The 25,776-nt window shown below is 41.0% G+C and overlaps 1 protein-coding gene across 1 annotated transcript in view; it reads right to left on the reverse strand.

Moving 5' to 3' along the window:
• The window catches only part of CUBN (cubilin), a 271,085-nt gene that overhangs the window by 170,290 nt on the left and 75,019 nt on the right, over window positions 1–25,776 (reverse strand). Inside the window, exons 26-28 of the mRNA XM_032349505.1 lie at window positions 25,536–25,692; window positions 21,519–21,706; window positions 2,922–3,072 (exon numbers count right to left, since the gene is read on the reverse strand). Of these exons, the coding sequence (XP_032205396.1) occupies window positions 2,922–3,072; window positions 21,519–21,706; window positions 25,536–25,692 (496 nt within the window). The remainder of the gene's footprint in view (window positions 1–2,921; window positions 3,073–21,518; window positions 21,707–25,535; window positions 25,693–25,776) is intronic.

Raw genomic sequence — 25,776 nt, forward strand, 5'->3', positions numbered from 1 at the left:
GCCCAAAACAGCTCTTCGGTGTCTGTGGAATGAACACAAGGGTAAATGTGAAAAAAGATGTATGCCTTCAGTCCATGTCTGCTGGGTAAGAAGTGGGAGAACCTCTCCTACAAAGACCTCTTCCCTGACCCTAGTTTTTTCTGTTAGCCCCACTCCCAGGCTACCTCAAGTTAAAGACCAAGTCAAAATATACAGTAGAAACTCTGTGTACATGAAGCATTGCCTATAGTACATGATAGTTAATTTTGCACCAATCTAGATGACCAATAATCCTCTTCTGAGAGATTCTTCCCAAGTATAATTTATATATAGTGGACAGCACAGAGTTAAGGAAAAAAAGGTATAATTTATATATAGTGGACAGCACAGAGTTAAGGAAAAAAAGGTTCAGTTCTGGTCCCATTTGGCAAAATTTTGTTGTGCAACTCTGATTCTAAGCTTAGCAAGTTTTCAACAATTGAGAGAAAGTTGTGACATAGTAAATAGGAAAAGAGAATAGACAGAGAGTGTCTTTGACCCTCCCAAAGAAAGATTTCAAACAGAACTAGTAGAAAAAAAATTTCCCCCCCAAAACTCAGAGCTTTCAGCAGAGGATTCAACCATGTCCAGCATGTTGGCTGGGAGAATCTAGTGATATAGTAATCCAGTGTAGTCAGTAAGGACCATTAAATCGTACTCCTTAGTGTGGCCCAGGAGGTAGGATAGCTAGAACAGCCCAGAAGGGACAGGAAGCAACCCACCAAGAGGAAAGCTATAACCAACAACAGCAAAACCACTGCTCCTAAAACCCTCCATCCTAAGTGCATGGCAGAATTACTTAGGGAGATTTTTTAAATTAGCCATTGTTAAGGTCCCACTGAGGATGAACTGAATCCTATCTGAAGGTTGAACCCAGGACACTGGTTCTCTTTACAGCTCCCACACAATTCCAGCGGGTATCTGGGGTGGGGACCTCTTCCCTAGGCCCTGAATCTCCACCTGGTTAGTGTTTCTTCCTTTCTACTCTTCTGTCTTGTGGGAAAGCTTTCCTCCCCTTGGATCTCTGAAGCAATAAAGTTCTTTCCTATAGAAGCCCCAGCTCATATCCTCCTGACCTCAAAAGGTTGAGGATATTATTTTGCTGTTGGTAAAATGAGCCATTGGAGAACCTTAGAAGCTTTCTCTAGTCTCTAGAGATGCTGTCTTTCTACCATTTTATATCTCCAGCCTTAACATCTGCTCTCGCCTTGCTCCTCAAAGAGTGGTCTACAGAGTAGCGCCATCAGCATTCCCTGGGAGCATTTTAGAAGCTCATTTAGGATTCATGGACCTTACTCTGCATTTTAACATGCAGTGATTCACCTGATGTGAAGGTCTGAGAAACCTGTTCTGGGAAATGTCTGGAGCTCTTGAAAATCTGGGTCATTTCTCAAGATGTTCCCCTGTCTTCTAGGTTTTTTTTTCACACTCTTCTCCAGTTGCCTTAGAATCACGCCATTTCTGAATCACAGAGTACTAGAGATGAACTGTATTACACAGATAAATCAATCCAGTCCCTTCACTTAACAAGTGAATCAATTTACATTTCAAGGTTAAATCTACCCCTTCGGTGAAGAGAACAGGCCAGAACTCCCACAGGCTTAATTATCATAGCTCATTTACTTTAGGAATTCCTAATCTGTATTCCAAGCTATAAGTAGCTCTGTGGATTACCACCAAATATTTTTAAATACTGAAAGCCCCATACTTGTATTTTAACAGAAATACACCCAGTCTCCAGTTCATATTAACAGACCATCTGACACTCTTACGTGTATAACAAGGGTATTCATTTCTGTGGAGTGCTAAGATTCATACAGTAAACAGACTATGATTTTAACAACCCTCGAGAGTCCCACAATCCACATGCATGTGTCCCCGCCTTGGGCTCACCCCTGATTCTGACAGTAGGGCCACCATATCGGTGTCTGTGTGTGGTTCCCAGGATAACATTCCGATTCCACCTTTCTTTCAAATTGACTGAAACGGACCAGCCAGCCCTAAGACCTTGGTTGAGGACTGCTACTAAAATAGTCACAAGGACTGTATTTGTTAGGTGTGGATTCCTCTAGGAGAGCGGTTCTCAAACCTGGATCACCAGGGAGACCAGTGAAGACACGGATTATCAGGCTTCCATAGGTCTGGGAGGGGGCTCCGGAATTTGCACTTCTAACCAGAGTCCGATGGTGTTGATGTTGTTCTTTGGGGACCCTATTTTGGGAATCCCTGCTCTGGGGCCTACTCTCATTAGACCAGGCCACGTGAGGTCAATCTACACGGTTCGGAACGCTCATTAAATGGGAATGTCCATCCTTGGAGGAATGATCACCCCTACGTGCTTTCTGAACCACGCGTTCCTAGGTGGGTGCTGCCATGCCCCGACTCTGGCAGGTACAACACACGTGCTGGCGGAGTGAGGTCTCTACTCCCACTCCCCTCTCAGCCCAGTGCCTCCCCTTCTTTCTCTGAGTGGCTCTCATCCTTGCCCTTTAATCCCCACCCCCACCATTCCTTCACAGCTAGGTCAGAGTAAGCCTTGAATCTCATTCCATTCCACGCCCCCTGCGAGACTCTAATGCCACCTCGCCTTTGCTCGCCACACCCAGCTCGAGGTTTTCCCCCCACTAGACACTTCACTCTGTTCCCCTCCTTTCTCTTTGGCAATTTATCGTTGAAAAGACTTCAGCAAGTCTCCAAGCCCTGTCCTCTCTTAACCCTGCCAGGATTAACTCTCCCAGAGCAACCAACATCTGAGGAAACGGACCAAGGCCTAGCACCAGTTTACTGGTTACCAGGTTCCAATATTCGTGGGTGGGATTGTTTCCAAAGAGAGAATTGGGAAAGGAATAATTCTTAGTCATACAGCAGGTATCAAATACAAGGAAGACCTGCACAGGGCTTACCGTGAACGAACCACTGCATCTGGAATCCTTTCTCACCGTGACCGACCCCATCGGTGTAGAACAGCACCTGAAGCTGGGAGCCTGTGGTGCTCCCCGAGGGCGGCGTCTGCGCTCCACAGTAGCGCCCAATCCGCTCGGAGCCATCGTAGAGCTGAAATCAAGGAGACATTTCCCAATGTGAGAAACTTCACATGGCAGGACAGACGGAAAAAAATAAACGTCTGCTTACGTGGCCAAAGCTGCTCCTTGGCTGAAAGGTTAAGGGTAAATCTGCTGAGATGGTTTGAGCACGGGAGGCTTCACATAAGCGTTAAAAACAGACGATTATATAGAGAGAGTTTTATGGATGATTCCTAAGCCCAATAAAGCCGGAAATCCAAATACTAATGTTAGATTTTAGGTCAGCCTCGCAAGTCCCTTGAAAGTGTAAATCCAGGCACAGAATAAGGAAATGGTGGCCTGGATGAGATGTGTTCACAGATTAATGACACACAAGAGACGCTCAATGACTAGTCTTGTAATTGTAAGAAATATTTTTAAATAAAGACTAACTATAAAAATTGAGACATTTTAGAAAACTAGGTGAAAGAAAGGTAAATACAAAAATTAATCCCACTGGAGATAACCACTCTTAATACTTTGTTAATACCAGAAGTTTCTCTTGCCAATGCTCTCTTGTTGTTGACTTACATATGTACATATACACACATGTCCAGGTGTATATGTGTGTGTATAAATTCAGGCTATACATTTAATTGTGTTCCCAGTTTTTCTCTAAGCATGTCACTCAACAGTCTAGGTAAACATTTTTGATGGTGACATAAAATGTTATTAATACTCTCTTGTAGTTTATTGAAGACATTTCCAATATTTTTTTGCCAATGTGAGTATTTGATATTTTAAATGTCCCTCAGGCAAGATTCCTGTAAGGGGAATGAATCAGAGAGTATCACCTTTTATGGCTCTTGATATATATCATTAAATCTCTTATCAGAAATTTCTATCAGCATATCCCCACTAACGCTTTACTGAAATGGTTCTTAGAGGGGACCTTGGCAATTATGACTGCTATTATTTTTATAGCTGGTGCTAATAGGGAAAATTTGGGGGGTTTATAATTGTCTTAACTTAGGTTACTTTGAGGTTAAAGGTTTTTCATCTTTATTAGGCATTTATATTTCTTCCCCTGGAGCTTTTCTGCTGAGGTCTTTGCCCACTTGCCCACTAAGCTATTTTGTACATCCTGTCATGCACCCTTTATCTGCTTCATTAATTTCATCAGATACATACCTTTAAAAAAAAAAAAAAAAAAAAAAAAAAAAAATTAAGCTTCTCTGCCATTTCTCCTCAATCAAAAAAAGATAATGATAATCTAAAAAGATTGGCTTTTCGTGACTCAAGCCATTGTATTTTCTTTGACTCCACTAACGTCTACATTGCTGTCTATTTTGTTCTAGTTACCCGTGGTATATTTATTAGCATGTGTGGGTCTAGATAGTTGACAGAAGCCATGATGACGGAACAAAAATGAGGGAAAGAATAAAGTAACACAAAAAGAAAATGGGACAACAAAACGATCCTTGGCTTCTGATGGCAGGTCGGTCCTCCTCTCAGGCAGGGGAGGAGGTGAGGAGGAGGGCCGGGCTGCGCTCTGTTTACTCTTAAATTACTGCTTCACTGTAAGGTATTTATTCCAGCTTCAGAGTTTTTTTGTTTTGTTTTGTTTTTTCATTAAATCCAGTCTACCAACTCCAATTCAAAACTAATTAATACAAAAGTAAACATACTGTTCCCAAGAAGAGGTATAATAAGTAAGAAACACTCTACTATTTTCCACTCTAAAAGGCTCATTCTTAACTTTGGGTTGTGGTTCAGTGACCAAAACTTTAATCATTTCAACTTTATGAAACAAAACACAAGGTAAGATTTCTCTATAACCATAATCCCTTTAAGCCTGATGGGTCTTCTGAAATGGTTGTAGTGACATTTTGAGGAACTGACTTCTAGACTCTATACAAGGTCATAAGCAGCACAGTATTTTTGCCTCCCCAGCTCAGCAAGTTTAAGAAACCTGACATTTTCACATGACTTGGAGGGTATTTTTTTTTCTTCCTTCTGGAGAGGATTACTTCATTGAAGGAGCGCCCCTGAATCCCAGTTGATCTTAAATAACACATTGTGCCTGGGATGGGGGGTAGGGCAGGGGCAAAGAGAGTGGGGATTGGGGGGAACAATGATGAATGACAATTAGTTTCTTTTTGCCTTTGGAGGGGAGAGAGTGATGCATTGAAATAAACATCAAATAGACATTGATGAAAATGCTTGAATACGTCAAATAAACGAATGAATTAATTAGTGTAGAACAAAACCTCTACACAAAAACACCCCAACCCCCAATTTTATGTCCTTCTAAAGTTTACACTTAATTAAATCAGGGTTTTTTTGTTGTTGTTTATATTCACAGATGGCTAACGTCACCTCTATCATTCGTTCCCGCGTAAATTTACCACACAAAAAGGAACAGTCATTTTTCAAAGTACACAAATACTGGTTGCCATGGAAACCAGGAGGTGCCTGCTGCTCCTGATTCTGTTTTCAGAGCAGAATGCTAACCACAGGACGTTCCAGCTGTGACTCACTGCAACTACTGGCGAGCATGCTGGCTTGGTCCTGCTAAGGAAGGATATGATTTGCACTGCTTTTAGAAAGCCTACAGATCCACTCGGTGTGAACAATACTCAAGCTTGGAAAACAGTCCACAAAAGGAAACTAGCAGAACTTAAGAAAAGAAAGATGGAGTCACTTTAAATTTGCGGGTCCAATTTGTGTAACTGTATTGAAAGGTTGTTCTATGTTTGTTTGTTTGTTTTTTAATAAAGGTTATTTATTTATTTATTTATTTGACAGACAGAGATCGCAAGCAGGTGGAGAGGCAGGCAGAGAGGACAGGGGAAGAAGGCTCTCCGCTGAGCAGAGAGCCCGATGTGGGGCTTGATCCCAGGACCCTGGGATCATGACCTGAGCTGAAGACAGAGGCTTTCACCCACTGAGCCACCCAGGCACCCTGTTCTATCTTTTAAAGTATCTGAAATGCTGCATCCACTTTCTGGCTGGCCTTTAAATGTACCTTTGAAGGTAAATATGTTGTATACGTACAACCTCCTCTGTAGAATCTTTTCAGTTATTCTCTGAAGGAGACTATTCATTCAGGATTGATGAGGTTTAGGTCTCCCTACCCCCCACTCTACCCTGAAATAGCTCAACCACTCTTAGGACACCCAAAGAGGAAGGAAATCTCTTGCCTAAAGCCACATTTACCAATTTCTATCTACTTCCTTTGCATGGGTTTGATAATTTGGCACACATACAGTATACAAGGCCATACTGACTTCGGACTCCAGCTGCAACATGAAAGGATCCGCGGACCCCTTCCAGCTATTAAGAACCATACTTACAAGGCAGAAGATATAAAACTGAGGATACATCACTGACAGAGAGAGTTGAATTTTTCCAAGAGTAAGGGTTCTATAGGTACTTTTAGGGATCACTGAAACGCAAGCCTGGAGGAACCCAGAGTCAGCTAATGTGTACTTCAACTTGTTCCCTCTATGGGAATCAACTTTACGAACTTCGAGAACTCTCAGAACAGAAATGTGCTTTTCAAGTGCTTCTTTGCTGCTAAATAGTTTTACGATTTTGAAAATTTATGACTTTAGTGAATGAAGTTATAATTAATTCTTTCATATATATGAGCATGGGATGTCTAAATGGCTTCTACACCCCTTTTAAACTACAGTGAGTAACAACTAAAACTCAGCCCTTTCTATTTTAAAGATTTTATTTTATTTATTTGACAGAGAGAGATCACAAGTAGGCAGAGAGGCAGAGAGAGAGAGAGAGAGAGAGGAGGAAGCAGGCTCCCTGCTGAGCAGAGAGCCCGATGCAGGACTCGATCCCAGGACCCCGAGATCATGACCTGAGCCGAAGGCAGCGGCTTAACCCACTGAGCCACCCAGGCGCCCCAGCCCTTTCTATTTTAGATGGGCATCTAATTCATACTTTTTCTAATTCATACTTTTTCTTATTTCCTTGAAGTTTTTCTGCAATAAAACTTTTTTATAGTAGATAACTAATTTTAAGAATTAAACATAGTCCAAATAGAGAAACAAAATCAAGAGTCTGTTTGGGATGATATTATTAAAATATGGAGAAACTCTGGGAAAAATGTTTGGTCCATCTTCTATTACACATCTTTAAAAACTTAAAAAAAGGTTATCCTTTAGAGTTTAACATGTATTGAAATAATTTGCCTGCTATGAAGGAGAATTCTAGGTGTAGCAGAGAATTTCCTAATATTTATAGAGAACTAAAATTCTAGTCAGTGTAAGAACATAGTTAAAATTTCTGGGAACTATACTCGGTAAGTTTACAGATTAGCTTTGCAAAGACAGTGTCACTAGCAGATTATATTCAACTGCAAGCAGGAAAGTGATCTCCCTATAAGAGCATACTAGAGTATATTAATTTTGATCAGGTTGTAGGTACACAGTCCAGTCCAGCTCTGAACTTTTTTTTAGAATATAATCTTGTGAGAATTACTTTCTTTTCCTAGCCAATTTTTTTTCATAAATTTGGCATCATGATTGTACTTATCTTGTAAGTACTGTTGTAAACAGCAAATGAGACAGACCACGTAATAGGTTGAGTGTGAGACACATATGGAATGTGCTTAAATTGTTATTTTAACTCTTGGTCAGAGGCAAAGGGAACCAACATTTTTTTCCAAAGAAACCATTCTAGAAACAGCTTTGAGAGAAAAATATGATGGCTATAGAGAACTTGAGATGACTCACGTAAAATATTTCTCAGAAATCATCCTTGGCAGACCAGACAGGGAAGTACTGAATCAATGAATCACTTGTACAGAGATGGACAGCCATGGCTTGTAGCACGTTGCCATGACAATGTGGTTCTGTGAGGCCATTCCCCATGCGTGGGGCGCATAGCCCAGAGCAAACCATACTGTGGGGGAGAGTGTAAGTATGATGTGCGTGTTGGGGTGGAGGAAGATGGTGGATCATAACGGGATGATGGCAGAGAGAGCATTAAGAAATCAGTCAAGGCTGCCCTGGGGAGATGGAGAAGGGAGGGATAAGTGATAGGGAAAGTGGATCTGCACGCATTTTTTTTTCTTTGCTGCTGCCTCCTCTCCCCTGGCTGTCCAGCCAGCCTGCAGCCCTAACAGCATTGCCACTGGCCCTCCAAAGGGGTGGGAACTGGTGAATTCTTGGGGCATTTCTTCAGATTTTCCCCCACCTCCCAAAAAAACAACTGTAACGGGACCTATGAGAACTGCCTCATGAGAGTAGTTATTAGAAATGTTGTTGCCAAAGTTTACGCAAAAATCTGAATAAACCTGGAGACTTCAGCATTTATTTTAAATTTGAAAGTCTTTGAAATGTTCCTGTAACAACAGTAGAAATTGCCAAACAAGATTCACAGAGTAGGGTAAAAGGCTCCCATTGTGGATGAGAAAAGCCTACGGAGGTAAAAACTTAATCGAATTGGGGAGAGTAAATTAGGCAGATGATAAAGATGAAAGCTAACAGAGCGTGGTAGGCTCTGGTTGGCTCTGTGATGGCCCTAGGAGGCAGGGTCCTCCATCAGACACGTGGCCCTGCACAGTGCTCCCTGATACAAAGGCACACATCCTCCACACGGCTGCCATGTGCTGACAGGGTGGGGCAGGAAATATGAAATAACCATCTAAAATTAAACAATTACTCATAATGCTGGGCCTTGCATGACAGCAAGAAACCCATCGAAGACCACATTCTGAGCTTTTCTGTGTCACTCTGAATTAGATGTCTGTCTCACACAGAGAGGAGAGGGTGGCCTTAGCACGTGGCCGCTCACTGCTGGTCCCTCTTAATAGCACATTGACATTTTTGTTTCTGCTTTCTGTATATTACTCATATTAGAAGCCACAAAAGCTGATTTTTTTTTTCACTTTTTAAACCATTGTCTAATCACAGATGTGTGCAAAGATTTAACTACAAGAATGTTTATCTCAGCATTGTTTATAATAGTGGAAATCTGACAAAGATTCTAAATATTCCACAGGAAGAAATAGCCGAACTGGGATGATGGAATGCATCATGTTGTAAATGACGCAGTATTATAAATAACACAGAAAGATACTCACAAACTATTGTTACCTGGAAAAAAAGTCATTATAGGATAATATGTACAGAATGATCCCCTTTGAATATTAAAACAAAATATATAAAGAGCAACTACAGGAAATAAATACCACCAAAAATTATTAGTAGAAATGTAATTTGTTTGTTTTATTTTGTTTTTATTTTTATCTAGGTTTTTCTGTATTTTCCAAATAGTATATTTTACACTATATATCCCCGTGTAATCATGTAAGTTTATTTTTTCAAGAAAGCATTATCTTTGGGAACCTATTTATATAGCAGTGTAGATATGCATTGGTAATGTCTTTCCATTCCAGAACTCCATACCCTTCTGGGTTCTCAGCTATCCACCTGGTCTACTAAAAATACGATACTGTCTATCTCCATAGTCTTTTAGACATATCTCAAGATGAGACATGAAAATTGGTCCATTAAAATGTTATTATAGGGGCGCCTGGGTGGCTCAGTGGGTTAAAGCCTCTGCCTTCGGCTCAGGTCATGATCCCAGGGTCCTAGGATCAAGTCCAACATCAGGCTCTCTGCTCAGCAGGGAGCCTGCTTCCTCCTCTCTCTCTCTCTGCCTGCCTCTCTGCCTCCTTGTGATCTCTGTGTCAAATAAATAAATAAAATCTTTAAAAAAATGTTATTATATAAGGTAATCTCCTTCTGCATTAATTTAAAACCATATTTTGTCCCTAAGGCTTACTTGTTTTTTTATCAGAAGTAGGTTTTCATTATTAATTAAACTAATTATTTCTTTATTTATTTTTATTAACATATAATGTATTATTAGCCCCAGAGGTATAGGTCTGTGAATCGCCATATAGGTCTGTGAATCGCCAGGTTTATACACTTGACGGCCCTCGCCATAGCACATACCCTCCCAGACTAATTCTTTATTTAAAAAGAATTCCTTCAGATGCTCGGGGACTAAAGACTTCTCACAAACATAAGTTCTGAGAGTTGTTGATGGAGCCCTACCCGCCTAATTCCCTCCCTAGTGGTAAGTGAGATGCATTAAGAGCCAAGCCTACTCTCCCATGGGAACGTGAACATTTAATTCCAAGAACCGCAGCGTTCCCTCGGCCAATTATACCACTGCAGCAAAGGACTAAACATCTTTAAAAAATTATTCTGCCTCCTGAAAGCCTCAGCATCTGCTAAAGGTGGGCTCAGACACAGGGACAGACCTGCTTCACAGAACCAGAGGAAATCACAGAACGCGGAACTGGAAAGACCTAGGGTACTGCAATGCGCTCTTTCCCAGTTGAGGGAAGAAGTGGGGGAAAGCCCATTAAACACATAGTAAATGTAAGCACTGAAGGGTCAACACAGCATTTTTTCAAAGAAAATTCTGAAATGTTGCAGTTGGAAATCTTTCCTATTTTAAAAAGGAGACAATCAAGATAATTAACCCAAATCCACGATTCCTAATTTTAAAACTTGGCATTCTGAGTCCTGTGTTCTTGTTCCAGCCACATGCCTGTTAGATGCTGGAAGGGACCCTCCAGGTACTCGCTGCCTGTGGTCTGAGGAGAGAGCACGAGGTGAGGAGCCCCAGCAAAGGAAGTGTGGGTGGAGAGCAATTTCAAGGTTTGAGCCTCGGATGTGATTTCTACTCTCTTCCGGGTAGAGCGGAAGCTATCTGTAGGTCTGATTATCATTCATCCTGATTCTGTCCTTCATGTTTGAGACTATCGAGAGGGGAAACACACAAGAATTTCTTTTGAATCCAAGAGCAAAGGCTATCTTTTGAAGGCTGCTGTGTCTGCCTCATTAACTGCAGCAAATTAATGCGATCACATGAAATTCTTCATTGTGGGGGACGGTCAGGAAAGATCAGCATTTCCTTTTAAGGAAAGGGATTTGATTACATGGAGATCAGTATCTCTCCTTTTAATTTTTTATGATAAAAAAAAACCCACACTTGACTTGGGCAACCCTGCAGTATTAAATTTCTTATAAAGTGCTTCTTGTTACTTTTAATGCCAATATGAAGTATTTAGTGTAATTAATCAATAGATACACTTCATTCTAAACTTTTGAATCCAGGTCACGATGAAGTACAATGCTAGGCTCATTTCTGGCATAGAGACATAAACTGAATTGTTTGGTGTATTGTTGTCACTTTTTATGAGTGTTTTTGGATAGCAGTTGTCCTCAGAATTAAAATAGCTTATCTCTGAATTCTAAGCAAAATGCCAAGCAGTCTAGAAGCAAACTTCCTAGGACAGACAGTCGCAGGAAGCATGACTCATCTGCCCGGGGAAGTATTTAAGGAGATGCCATGATGATGAAAGTCAGCTCAGACCCTTTGCTCCTAAGACATAAAATCTCATCAGCTTTTTTCCAACCGGCAAATGGGATTTTAACCACCATGCCTCTTAGATTCAGATATAGAATCCCTGCAGCTTTTGTTGCAAGAAAACTGAGATGCCAGGGACAAAAGCCGGGCTCTCCTTACATGGGGCCAATCTATGTTCATCACAACTGGAAAGGCTGCTTTGGAAACTAAAATTCTGCACTCACTGCAAAATGATTTTGAAAGCAAAAATTAATCCATCAAATTGTGTTTATGTATAAATATTCATAAATAATGTTTATTATCATTTAATAAATAATATTTATTAGCTGAATATTACTCTAAGCCTTTCATCTGTGTGACCGAATTTAAAATTCCTAGAATCTCCAAATAGCAGGTACCACTGTTATCCCCATTTTAGAGTTCTGGAAACTGAGGAATGTAGAAGTTCAGTAAGTAAGCCCCTCAAGAATAATTTATTGTTCCCTTCATTAGTAATCATATTTTTAAAATAGTAACTGTCAAATCCAAGGATACAATAAAGTCTTCATTCTCTGTAATAATGGAGAAAAAATAACTTCTAAATTGTAATAAACATATGCAAAACTCCTGTTAGTCAATCGAATCAATATATTCTCCATTATATTTAACAGAGCTTTGAGTGAAGTAAGTGGACTAATATGGTAGCTTCATCACTTATCCTTTGTGAAAGTGTCAAATGCATCAGTGAAGCAGCTGTGGAGAGAAAGCAAGAGGGAAATTAAGTGTTTTAAGAAATGAACCATTAGGGGCACCTGGATGGTCCAGTTGGTTGGGTGTCCCGACGCTTGGTTTTGGCTCAGCTTGTGACCTCAGGGTCATGGGATCGAGTCCCGTGTCAAGCTCTGGGAGTGGCGTCTGCTTGAGATTCTCTCCCCCCCTTTCCCTTTGCCCCTCCTGCTCACTCCCTCTCAAAAAAAGGAAAAAAAGAACCATTAATATATCTCAGCCTCTTCTTCACCATGTGACCACTCTACCCCCATCTAATCCTCAGTCCACTTCTGCTGACTTTGCCTCCTGAGGACTCTCGAATCCTATTGCATTCTCCCTCCTCAGCGTGCGAGGAACCGGCGTCTCTCTCACCTGGACCGCAACGGCCCCCTTGCTGGATCTCCTCCGTTACATCCCCTCCCTTCAATTTTCTCTTGAAGCCAGAGTTTTTAAAGGTGCCAATCTGGGTGTGCCATTTCCCCCATTCACTCCTGGAAGATCTCTTGCGACACTAAGGGTGCTCCCTGACACTCCTCACACAGCGCCAGTGCCTGCGAGACTCGTAGACTCCTTCGGGCCTGGAAGCCCCCCACTGGGCCTTGCCCCCCCCCCCACCCCACTGGACTCCCTGCGTTCTGACAAGGATTTTCTCCTCCAGTGGACTCTAGCCAGGCTCCTCTGAACCTTTTTCCTGACTACACCTTGACCTTGGCCAATAAAAAAACACAGACTCCTGGCATACATGACTTCACCCTCTTATCCCTACTTACCCAAACTAAAAGACTTCAACAAACACTAATGTAGTTTCTAACAAGGTCACACTGCTAGGAAGACCCTACCCCCGTTAAAGGGCCTGCTTGAGAAAGCTCAGCGCTGTCAAGAGAATATATGATTTGTTCCAGCCAATACTTGAGGATAAGCCCCTGACCACCCTTTCCCAGAGCACTAAGAAGGGCTTGCAATCCTGAATTCTTCCTCTGTCCCTTTGAGATGTGTGTGTGTGTGCGTGTCTCCTACAACTCAGCTGGGGAGTGCCTTTCTCAAGGATCTGAGAAGCATACCTTTGAAACAGAATCATCAGGAGGGACAGGACACTGGTCTCCCTGTCCCTGTGGAAGGGCAGAATCCTAGCTTCCGTCACTGCTGGCCGGCACACACAACTGGCCTCACCACACTGACCCTGATTCACCTTTAGCCATTGCTCACTTCCCTGCCTCCTCCAGCTGCTGGCCCCCTCCTGACACGCTCGCTCTCCCTTCACGGTGTCCCGTCACCTCTGTACAAACTGAAATGGAGGGCAGTTCCCGCTCGATCCCCCTGCAGGACTGTGTTACTGATTAAAATCTATCTCGGCCACTTTAACTAGTGTCCGGCTTTATCTGGGACAGTTCCTCGACCACAGCTTTCCTTGGTGAAACTTTCCACTTCCTTTGAACTGGCTAAGTTACTCTTCCTCGGGGAAGCCTTCTCTGACCTACAGATGGGCTCTGCCCTCCCTCTTCGAGTCCTTGGAGAACCCGGTAACATTCCCTGATACCACTTAACACAGCTTGTAATTAAATTTGTATTGTGTGCTAAATTGATTACCATCTGTCTCCTCAGTGAAGACAAGGAAAACTGATGCGAAAACAGTTGTATTTCCACAGTCTATGTGTTAAGATGTATTTGGATGACTAAATGAATGGATACATGAATGAACAACACTTACTTAGGGTAGTAACAGCTTGAGGAAATACCACAGCAAAAACTGAAAAGCACACCAAGCTCTGTTTAACTGTGTTTAATTCAGCATTTCTCAAAACTTACTAGAATTTAGTTCCCTTTATTTGTGAAACATCTATCAATGTTTGTGGCAGAGAGAGTTATGTGGTTTCCCCAAATCGACTTCCCCTTTGTCTGGGTTCCTGAATCACCATGTGGAAGGCAAGGAACACCAGCATGGGTCTCTAACAAGACTGAGAAATAAACTTGCAGTATGTTAAGCATCTGAGAATTTATGAGTCCTTCATAACAACAACAGCCCGAGTTACCTTAACTAATCACAATATCACAAGGGCCTGATGGAAAACGTTGCTCAGGCTGCAGACTTGGAAAACAAGAGTGCAAGACCGGAAGCCTCCATTTTGGTCCATTCTTTCACTTGAAATGCATGATTTTGTCATTGGAAGAGGACACGGGAGTATAATAAATAATGATAGAAACATCTGGTGCACAAGATGACATCAGAAGAAGGATTTGGCAAGAGATAAAACGCATCTGACAAAGACTGGAGGGAAATGCGTTTGACAGAAGTCACTGGCGTCATGAAGAGGAAGGCTTGCGAAGTGGAAGGCCTGGGAGGGTATAGAGAATGGACTGGAAGACAGTAGCGGTTAAGGTGCCAGCTAAAGATGGGGCAAGAAAGTTGAGAATCCTGACATGAAAATCGCAAAGTAAATCTGATATTTTTACATAATGACACAAACAGCATGACCGTATCACCAGGCCTTGGTGAGACAAAGATGTGATTCACCTGCAGCAACGGAAAAATGAGATTTAACCCAAAAGGAAATCTTTACTAGCACTCAAAGGTACATGTTAAGAAGACACGTCTTAAAGTAGTTCTGATTTCCCAGGAGAGAGCTTTGAAGAGGGGGTAAAATGTGCTGCTGGAGTACAAGTGGGCTGCAGACAGTGGTCTCAAGTGCGGCCCGAGGGCTTGGGGGGACTCTCTCTACTGAGATTCCCAGAGACTTTGATTGAGTAGGTCTGGGCTGACGTCTAGAAACATGTTTTTCTAGTAAGATCTCCAGGCGACTCTGGAATGCAGCCTGTTATAAGGGCTTCATCCTCCCCCACTGGCTTCTTCCTCAGCTGAGACTACAATTTTTTACAAAGGAAGTATGTCAACACGAGTGCAACACAAAGAGACACATGGTGGTGGCAAAGGGGAGATAACTTCAACCATCTGAACATCTCTCCAAAGTTTAAATGGAAAAAAAAAATGTCATTTGATAAATTCTTTAAATGCTCTCCTGTCTCAAAAAGTAAAGAAAATAGGGGCGTCTGGGTGGCTCAATGGGTTAAAGCCTCTGCCTTTGGCTTAGGTCATGATCCCACCTGGGATCGAGCCCCGCTTCGGGCTCTCTGCTTAGCAGGGGGTCTGCTTACTCCTCTCTCTCTGCCTGCCTCTCTGCCTACCTGTGATCTCTGTCTGTCAAATAAATAAATAAAATTTAAAAAAAAAAAAAGTAAAGAAAATAGTGGAAAGAAGTACTAGTCTAGACTTATTCTGGACGGCAAAGAAGTGGTTGTTATTGTAGAACAAAACATTAGGAAACAGCGATCAATGTCCCTTGAGCCTACGATATTGGACATACCAGTCATGGGCCTAAGGTTTTAGGGAGTCAGACCTCAAAAGGAGATATGAGCCCATGGACCAAAACAATTAGTAATTAAAGAAAAAAGAAAAGCAATAGAGAAAAGAAAGAAAATTCAGGAAACATGATAAATTCTAATAAAATTAAATTCTGTCCAGAAAAGCTAGGAATAACTTTGGGGGCAATAAAAGAGGAAACCTCTGAAGAAATCAAGTAAGAAGGAACCATGGGGCTACATAAAAGCTTTTTGACCATTTTATGAGCCTACAGACAAATTAGCTACACTCTGGGAAACAGCACATTTAGGAAAAAAAATGTCTATTTTTTAAGCTATGATTAGGGCAAAAGAAAGATCAAAATATGGATGGATTGACACTTGCAGAAGAGAGCATAATGTGATAAAGGGAAAAACCGAAACATGCCTAGTAGAATTTTGAAACTAGAAGAGACACTGAAATCCAATTTATAAGATCAAGACAGGCAATTCCTTTAAATGCATTTCTGGGGCTTAAGTGAATTACCTCCTGCAGTACTGAAAGGTACAGTCCCTACAGAACAAATTGTGTAATCTTGTTGAATTCATGAATGTTTAAGAAATGTTTTAACACATCATCAGAGCCGTACTCAGCGATTCTGCCTCTGCTCCCACACACCATCTATGAGCAACACTGGCCAGAGGACTGGACTTCACTGCTCCTGGCCAGAGCCGTCCTACGGCCCAGAGGAGTAGGTATCGATAGGTGGGCGAGATCCATGCCTTTGCTGTCAGACTCAAAAGGATGAGCAACCTGTGCTGGGAATTTTTGCCAAAGGAGGCCCGTTTGTTGCAAGAGCTTGGGGCAAATGGTCATGTGGAGTCATTGTTGGTGGGGCCGTATGGAAGCTAAAATGGTGAGGTTGTAGACATGCAGAGGAGAGAGATGGGAATGGCGTATACTCCTGCAGGGAGACGCCACCAAGCTGCCTTTGTTCCTGCCCTTTCCCAGCTTTTTAGTTAATTGCGTGTGTCGTGACGCTTCTTACTTTCCTCAGACCAGAGCCCTTTCACAAAGCTAATGGTTTAGTTTGAGCGTGTATCTGCAACCAAGAGTATAAAGCACAACACTAAAAAGTAAGAGGACCGTCAGAAAGCTCAAGGGAAGATATTTCAATTTCCAAACTCTAGGAAAGATTTATTCTGGCATCTCATAGGCAAAAAGACTGACAGTAATTCTTGGAAAAATTCGAAGTTGGACACTAAAAATAATTTGTCACAATGTAGCAAAGAAAACCATGATTATAGTAATAAATGGCCAGTACTTATCTATGAAGTAGACTATAGTAACACAGACTTTTCTCTGTGACAGTATCACTAGGATGGTAGGTCCAAGGGCTCGCGGACACTCCCTCGTGTCACCTCTGAGGATGACAGAGAATTTTGAGTATATACATAGAGGATGTGTGGTGTCATGGCTAAAAGCACTGGCCCAGCATGATAGGGCCTGGTAGAAAGCCTGGCTTTGGCAACTCTAATGTTTGTGACTGTGGACAACCTGTATTTGCCTCAACTGTCTCGCCTGCCAAATGGGTAAATTTCTTACATTACAGTGTTGCTGTAATAATTACCTAGCAAATAATAAGTGTTCAATAAAGATCAATTATTATTGCCAAGTTTTTGAACAGTGCTATCCCTAAAGTGTTTAATAATAGATCATTTTAGGGATGTCCGGTTGACTTAGTCAGTTGGCCATCTGACTCTTGATTTTGGCTCAGGTCATGATCTCAGGGTCCTGGGATGGAGCCCTGTGTTAGGCTCCACGCTCAGAATGTAATCTGCTTGAGGATTTTCTCTCTCCTTCCCCCCTGCCCCTCTCCTTGCTTATACACACACTCTCTCTAAAATAAATAAGTAAATGTTTAAAAAAAAATAGACCATTTTAACCAAAGAAACACACCATTTTGGAGTATTTGAAACAGGTACCATCTGACATTTTTATCAATTATTTTTGAAGAAGTAGGAGGCCAATGCCAATAAGTCTATATGCAAATGAGTAATGTTCTACAGACCAAAGAATCGGGGCTTAGAAGGCTTATGATGTGCTTGTATTCTCAGGCAAAACAGTCAAATATAATTTACTAGGAATAATCTCCCATGTATGGCTATATGAAGCTATTATAGTTCCTGTAAATGTGACCTGGAGAATACAAGTATTAATATAGCCCAACATTATAACTTGATGAACAATAAGCCCATATAACCTCAGCCTATGAAACCAGAGTATTTGAGCCAGATGATAGAGTTCCAGCATGCCTGGTCCTAGTCAGCTTCATTGGAGTGTCGAATCCAAACCTGAGCCACATTTTAAGAACACTGACAGGGGCGCCTGGGTGGCTCAGTGGGTTAAAGCCTCTGCCTTCGGCTCAGTCATGATCTCAGGGTCCTGAGATCGAGCCCCACATCAGGCTCTCTGCTCCGTGGGGAGCCTGCTTCCCTGTCTCTTTGCCTGCCTGTGATCTCTGTCAAATAAATAAATAAATAAAATCTTTTTAAAAAAGGGAGAGAGAGAGATGCTGACATACAAGAGAATATGCAGAGAGGGTGTCCCCTGAGAGCTTGCCTCATGAGGACCAGCGAGGGAAATGCAGGACAAGGACTGGAGAAAAGAAGCTCTGACTTCATGCTATTCCCTCGGGAAACCTTGGCAAATCTATGGGCTTAAACTCCCATCTACACTCACTGTGCTTCTGGACACTGTGGCCTCTCGCTCCTGCACCTACTACCCTTCAAATACTGGTCTGCCCAGAGTCACACTGATCACCCCGAGATCCCTCTTGATCCCCTGAGAGCCTCTCACCTTGCCCATCACAGTCACCTTCTGCAATGCTCTCTGCCCTCAGCATCCATGACACAACAACCTCAGGGTTTTCCTCCTTCCTCTTCCCCCACACTCGTGCTCCAGGCTGACCTCGCATATGCTCGGGCTTCCCTGCACATCTCTGTGCTGATTTCTCCCAAATCCACCACTTTCATGTGTATATTCAAACACTTATTAGAAGTCCCTTCTATGCAGAGACCCAGACTCAAAATAAAAATTAAAAAATTGAAATGCAGTTGTAGGATACACAAAGAATCCTTAAGGTTGACTTCCCATAATTGTATGGGCAATATCATCTTATTCCTTCAGGCAAGTGACCCTTCCTCTCATTGAATTTAATTTCCAAATCTGAATCATTTTGTTTTGCCCGGAGGACAAACAATAAAGGATTTGCTTCCCAGTGGGATCTCTACCAACCCACACCCCTCAGCAAGGTTGGCCATAATGTCTGACCAACACCTAATCAAGTCCTTTCGTAATTTTGGTTTTATTAATTCAAAATAACTCAATTCTGGCTGCCATAACAGTCACTCAACCGGGATCTGGCTCAGTTACTTGAAAAACCCTTCAACTAGAAGTTATTAAAATAACGGAAACTAGATTTCGTGTTTATGGCTTTTCTCTTCTTAAGTAGTTATTTGTGCTTTTAAAATTTTCATCATAGACCAGCCATTGTAGGAACTGCTCTGGTCTTGCCCCTTGGCTTACAGAAATGGAAAAAATCTCCTCCCTCTGGCAACAGTGTCATTCTTTGGAAGGCTTTGCTGAACTTTTGGTTCTCATTCTGTGTTTTTGCTGCTTTCACCATCAGTGTTGCACAAGATACATGGCATGCCTCTAACGTCATCTATGAAGGGGCTCCACTGAGCTGCTCTGCGGTTGCTGGAATAAGTATCTTCATTTGACAGTTTTTGGACACCTCCAAAAAATTATCTGATGGGCCTTTTTGCTACCCTTCCTTCCTCAAGTAAGTCCAAAGAGGTGGAAACCAGTCCCTGGAAAAGTTCCATCTCATTTCCTCCCCCAACTCTTTCTTCCAAAGCCTCCTGAAAGTCCAGGTCAAAGTTTCCTCCCCCTGCAGCTTCGGCTGTTGTCCTCTCATCAGATCGCTCTCAGGGTGCCTGGCGTATCACCACACACACAAGGCCATGAGTTCTCTTTTGGTTTGTGCTCAGAGGGGTAGAACTGCAGTGAATGCATAGGAATGATACAAAATGGTCTGTCTGGAGTTCAGTTCTTTCTCACCAATTAACATCTCTCATTAGGTTGATGCTAAAATATGGCTGCGAGAGTTAATTCATCCTGAACTTAATGACTTCCTATTACGATCCCAACTCAATAACCAATGCTGGGTCAGAAACTCAGCAGGAGACAGCTCACACCTTCCAAACGGCATGTGGGTGCAATCACAGTTGGCAAAAATGCAGTAAGATAAGTGGCTCTGTTTGTAGTAGGAAGAAGGGGCTTTGAAAGCAACTCTTCCATTTCCTCTAAAGAATGAGCAAGATCATATCATGTGAAGAAAAGAAAAGGGTATCTACTCCAGGTAAATGCAATGGGACAAGCGTGCCATGAAGCTTGTAAAGACCGTCTGAACACTAGATCAAGAAAAATGGGCTTTAAAACCATTGTCAAGTTCATGCTTGTCATATTTTCTTTGAATACTAGTAAACATCACTTTCTAGTAGGGAAACTCTATGGCTACAATTCTATAATATTGAACTCTTCTAAATACAAAGCAAGATTTCACCCAAAAAAACTATCTCTCAGAAACAAGAGACTCCCTATATTTAGAACTCCCAAGTCTCTCAAAGAACAGGCAGCTTTCTCTTTGTTTCCCCTTGTTTTTCTTTTTCTTTGTTTTGAAAAACAAATGGGCTCTTTGGAAAAGATATGTTAACTTCAAACAGTCTCAATCAACACTCAGTTTCCTAAAGAATTGATTAAAAAAAAAAAGTAAGAAAATTTTGCAAAGATAAAGAATTTTTTTTTCTGAAAAATTGGTCTTTAAAGTTACAAGGGCTGGATGTTCGAAGTCTTTGTAAGCAAGACTTCGAAAAATCACTGATCACCCTAAGAAGAAACCCACTAAGTCACTGTGTTGTAGATAGGTAGCATGGGTTGGGGGAGATGTCCTAATGCTATCAGAGTGGGTACTTGTCACTTTAGAAAAGATTTGTAGTGAAAACATCATATGTGGATTCAAAAGTATTATATATGAACAACATAGAACAATACGAAAATGGTGTGTTAAGTGAACTTAAAAAGTGATTTTATTAATGATGAGAATTTGATGTCAAAATACTGTTAGTGGTTTCAGTAAAATTATCTTGCAGAGTGTGGAAGTGGAAGCCATAATTTCTAAACTAATATAATCACTTATATAATTTTATATATGAAAGCATAATTATACTCACAAATTAAGCAAAATAAGTAGGTGCCTAATTTTTCAAGCTAGAGCCCTAAAAAGTCACACATGGAAGTTAGCAAAAAAGCTTTTAGGAATAAAGTGTCTTTTTGTAAAAATAAGAGATTATCTGATATCTAGTTCTCAAGCAGTTTTCATTGAATAGCATCGTATACAAAGAGTCAAATAAATGCTACAGGTGGTCATTATCAGAACAAATAGAAATTTCCATTTTACTGAAAGAAAAATTAACTGAAATGCACTTAAATTTAAAAATAAAAAAAAGGCTCAAAATCATGATTTCTAGTATCAGGCAAATTAGGTATTAGATAAATCCAGGTACCCAAACATTTTCGGATATCCTGTTTATAGACAATAAACATAAAAACAAGTTAACACAAAATTAACACAAATTAGAAGTTATTCCTTTACTCCTGGATTATTGAAATAATAGGAGGTCAGTCAGCCCAGAAATCATATTGAAACCTAAAAACATAGACAATTCTCTGTGTATATAATTTAGTAAATTAGATATCCTTAATAGTAACATGAGGCAGTGAAAGAGACACGAGATATACCTGTTGAAATACCATGGGTAGCTGGAGGAGTGCAGATGCATAGAGCCACACAGACTCAGTTCTACAGAGCACGATGATTTCTAGTTTGGCTTGCCTAACTTGATCTGAAAATGCAGTGGTTTATTTAGCTTCAGAATACATACCTCTAAATAGTCTGTCAAGCAGCTTACGTGATTTTCCAATTCAAATGCTAAAAATGTGTAATTCACCGTGTTGCCAGTAGTTGCCTGGATGGTCCAATTGCAACGTTGATTGTCCGAATAGGGACCTGGGTAATGTATACTCTCTAAGAGGCCGTAGGTTCGGTTCACAATCGTCACGTTCCTACATGCTGAAAAAAGGAACCAGGATTATTGAGAACCACCATCATGTATTTCATTGTTGCTCCCAGATGGGTGAGATTTTCCTTTAAGAAAACAACTAGGGGGTTTGGAGAGGGCAGTTGGGTTATGGACACAGGGGAGGGTATGTGATATAGTGAGTGCTGTGAAGTATGTAAGCCTGGCGATTCACAGGCCTATACATACGTTAATAAAAATAATTAATAAAAAAGAAAACTAGATTGAAGTATATACATAGTTTATATATTATGTATTTGTATATATTATGTATATATATATAGTATATATGTTTATGTGTGTGTATATATGTATATAGTACAACATTTTTATAGTGAAAGGGTCTCCACTTAGTACAAACATAAAATAATACTTCAGTGAACTCATAAATTTTAAAGTGCCATGAAAATTGCCTATTAGGCATCAAATTCCCGTGAACTGGTGGACAGCGGACTAACTCAGCACTACTCAGAAAGCAGTCTGATTTGTTTATTTACAAAAGTGCATTAAATATTCTATGCTTCTGTTTTTCTAACTTCAGTGTTTGGAAGGAACAGAAATCCTGACCTTTAAATTCAACAGCTTAAAAACACGAAGTTCTATGTGAATGCTAAAAATGAGTAACAGCATGGCTTTGTTGAACATTCAAAAGTCAGCATGAAATTCACAAGAAAGGCTCCATTATTGCTCTAGTCAGTCATCGGGAAGCACCAAATGAATGGAGGGAATGCAAAGGATGTGAAGAAGAAACGAAAATCTTCAATTCTGAAAAAAGTCTTCCATCTACGGGTGGCATTTTCCTCAGCTGAGTTTGCAACAACACTATGCCAGGTACCTCAAGGTGTGGCTAGTCCCGGGAGTCAGTGCCAAACACAACCCAAACTAAGGGCTTGAACAAGGCATATACATCCCTTTTCTCAAACCTTGTCCACATTGTCTGTATAATGTGTGATAAAAGAGAATGAGAAAAATTAACATTACATTAAAAAAATAGCCTCTGAAAAATGTGGTTCATATATGCATTTCTACTACTATAGTGATGACTGACAGATGACTAGAACACTATATATATAATCTAAATAAACTAGAACATTTTATATATAGAGAGAGATAGATAATCTTTGGTATGGAAAAATATACCTTTGTAGCTCTTCAGAATCTTTCTTGCTAGAGCAGGGGAATACTCAAACTATTTCTCATTAGAGAAATTTCTCTATTCTCTATTCTCATTTCTCTTTTTGTCCACAAAGGAATTGTAAAGGACAATGTCATGGTCTTAAATGCCTGTGAGAAGTTACAGCAATCAGGCAGAGAGGCAGTGTGTGCCACGATGCCTACAAGTCTGGGCAGAGGAAAATATATTCCATGAAACCATATGAGCTGCTCTCAGTGCTCAGAAATTCTACTATTTGCAAACCTCCAATTTCATATGACAAATTTTACAGAAAATCTCACAGGTTAGCTCTGATTTTGCCTTTAAGGACCTCTATCCCATGTACACTGTTACTCCTTCAGTGTTCCGAAATTACAAGAGAAAAATAAAATAATCACAGGAATAAAAGGGAGGAATCTTTAATAAATAATCAGTCTATAACCAAGAAGCAAATTACCACAGCAATAATAAAATTAGAGACATGATTACATGTTTGACCAAAAAGATCTATTCCTGAGAGAATTTAGGAGAGCTTTCCATAGACTATGCTGAAGTTCTGAAGAATAAAAGCATTTTATCATTAAAACTCAGTATTCAAAACTAGAATTCAGCCTAACCTTCAACTCTAAGTGAATGTGAATATTTGCAAATTCACACATAGTCAAGATCAAACATTAATACGCTTTCAATGAATTCAAGGGGATTTTGTGTGTTCAGTTTATGATCTTGTGACTTGCAGTTCTATTTTTATGTAACTGTGTCAAAATATAGATAAATTTAGGTGTAGTGGACAAGGAACGTACTTTCTAAACCACAAGTGTTTATTAAGTAACATAAATTCAAGGAAGCCTTGTTTTCTTTAAATGTCCATATTGAAACTAACATTAGAAAGTATTTAGTTCTAGGGGCGCCTGGGTGGCTCCATTGACTGGGCGACCGACTCTTGATGTCAGCTCAGGCCATGAACTCAGGGTGGTGAGATGGAGCCCTGCTTCTGCTCTGTGCTGAGCATGGAGCCTGCTTGGGACTCTCTCCCTCTGTCCTTCCCCCTTCCCCCTGCCACTTGCTTGTGTACATGGGTGTGCACACGTGCACACTCTCTCAACTCTCAAAAAAAAAATTAATTCTAGACCTTGAGGACGCTTTCATAATGGCATTGCTTAATCTCCTTTTAAGAAATCATGGAACCGGGGCGCCTGGGTGGCTCAGTGGATTAAGCCGCTGCCTTCGGCTCAGGTCATGATCTCAGTGTCCTGGAATCGAGCCCCGCATCGGGCTCTTTGCTCGGCGGGAGGCTGCTTCTCTCTCTCTCTCTGCCTGACTCTCCGCCTACTTGTGATTTCTCTCTCTGTCAAATAAATAAATAAAATCTTAAAAAAAAAAAAAAAAAAAAAAAAGAAATCATGGAACCTCAGAGAAGAAAAGTGATCTTCTCAGAGATTAGGAGCCAGGAAAAACCTCTGGGCTCCTTGACCCTTTGTACAATATTCTTTTCATTCTACCATGTGGCCTCATAGAAAGTAGATTTTAAAATGACATCTCTACAATGACCAGCTTTTTCCACAATAAAGACTGTATTAGGAGCACCTGGGTGGCTCAGTCAGTTGAGCCTCCACTCTTGGTTTCAGCTCAGGTCACGATCTCAGGGTCCTGGGATCAGCTCTCCATGGGGCTCTGTGCTCACCAGGAAGTCTGCTTCAGATTCTTATTCTCCCTCTGCCCCTCCCCCCACTTGCTCATTTTCTCTCTCTCTCTAAAATAAATAAATAAATCTTAAAAAAAAGAAGAATGTGCACTTTACATCTGATTTATAAGAATATAGTTTCCCTTGGGACACCTGGGTGGCTCAGTTGGTTGGACGACTGCCTTCGGCTCAGGTCATGATCCTGGAGTCCCGGGATCGAGTCCCGCATCAGGCTCCCAGCTCCATGGGGAGTCTGCTTCTCTCTCTGCCCTTCTCGTCACTCATGCTCTTTCTCACTGTCTCTCTCTCAAATAATTAAATAAATTCTTAAAAAAAAAAAAAAAGAGAATATAGTTTCCCTTAATAAAAATTAAGATACCATTTGTGGCTCCTGGAAGGCTCAGTGGGTTAAGCCTCTGCCTTTGGCTCAGGTCATGATCTCAGGGTCTTGGGATCGAGTCCTACATCGGGCTCTCTGCTCAGCAGGGAGCCTGCTTCCCCCTCTCTCTCTGCCTGCCTCTCTGCCTACTTGTGATCTCTCTCTCCCTGTCAAATAAATAAAATCTTTAAAAAAATAAAAATTAAAGTACCATTTGAAGTACAAGACCAAAAAAAAAAAAAAAAAAAAAAACAAACCAGTGTGGGAGATACTATGTGCAATGGAATAATGTCTAATTAGAAGATTGTAATGTTTGATAAAATGAAAACCCATCTGCTGTTAACCTGCTATGCTGATCTTTAGCCAAATGGCAACACTCTCAGCATATTAAATACTCCATTTTGTATAGCTTACCACATGCTTTACCTATATGGCATTAAATTTAATGCTAAGCACTTTTCTGTCAAGTAGAATTAAATTTTCTCATAGAGAGCAAAGATTTATTTCAATTGCTCAAACCAATGGGTTATTCTCATTTCCATTTGTTTCACTATCAGGAGATTGAGGACCCACCAAAGGCACGGGGCCGCCAGAATGCATACTTACTCTGCTGGTATTTGGCTAGGAAGCCACCTCCTTGTTGACCTTCATCTGTCCTGAATTTTAAAAACATGCTGTCTCCACTAGAACGGATGAGAGGCGGTTTTTCATTCCCACAAAGCTGACTTAGCAAATGAGAGGTGGTACTTGGGCCGTCATACACCTTTAACGAAACATTTTAAAATGTCAGAGGATTGTGGCCATAGACATTATGCAAAGGACTCCCAATTCTTAACAAGTGGGAAAA

Source organism: Mustela erminea, chromosome 6, assembly GCF_009829155.1.
Source record: "Mustela erminea isolate mMusErm1 chromosome 6, mMusErm1.Pri, whole genome shotgun sequence".
NCBI classification, from domain to species: domain Eukaryota; kingdom Metazoa; phylum Chordata; class Mammalia; order Carnivora; family Mustelidae; genus Mustela; species Mustela erminea.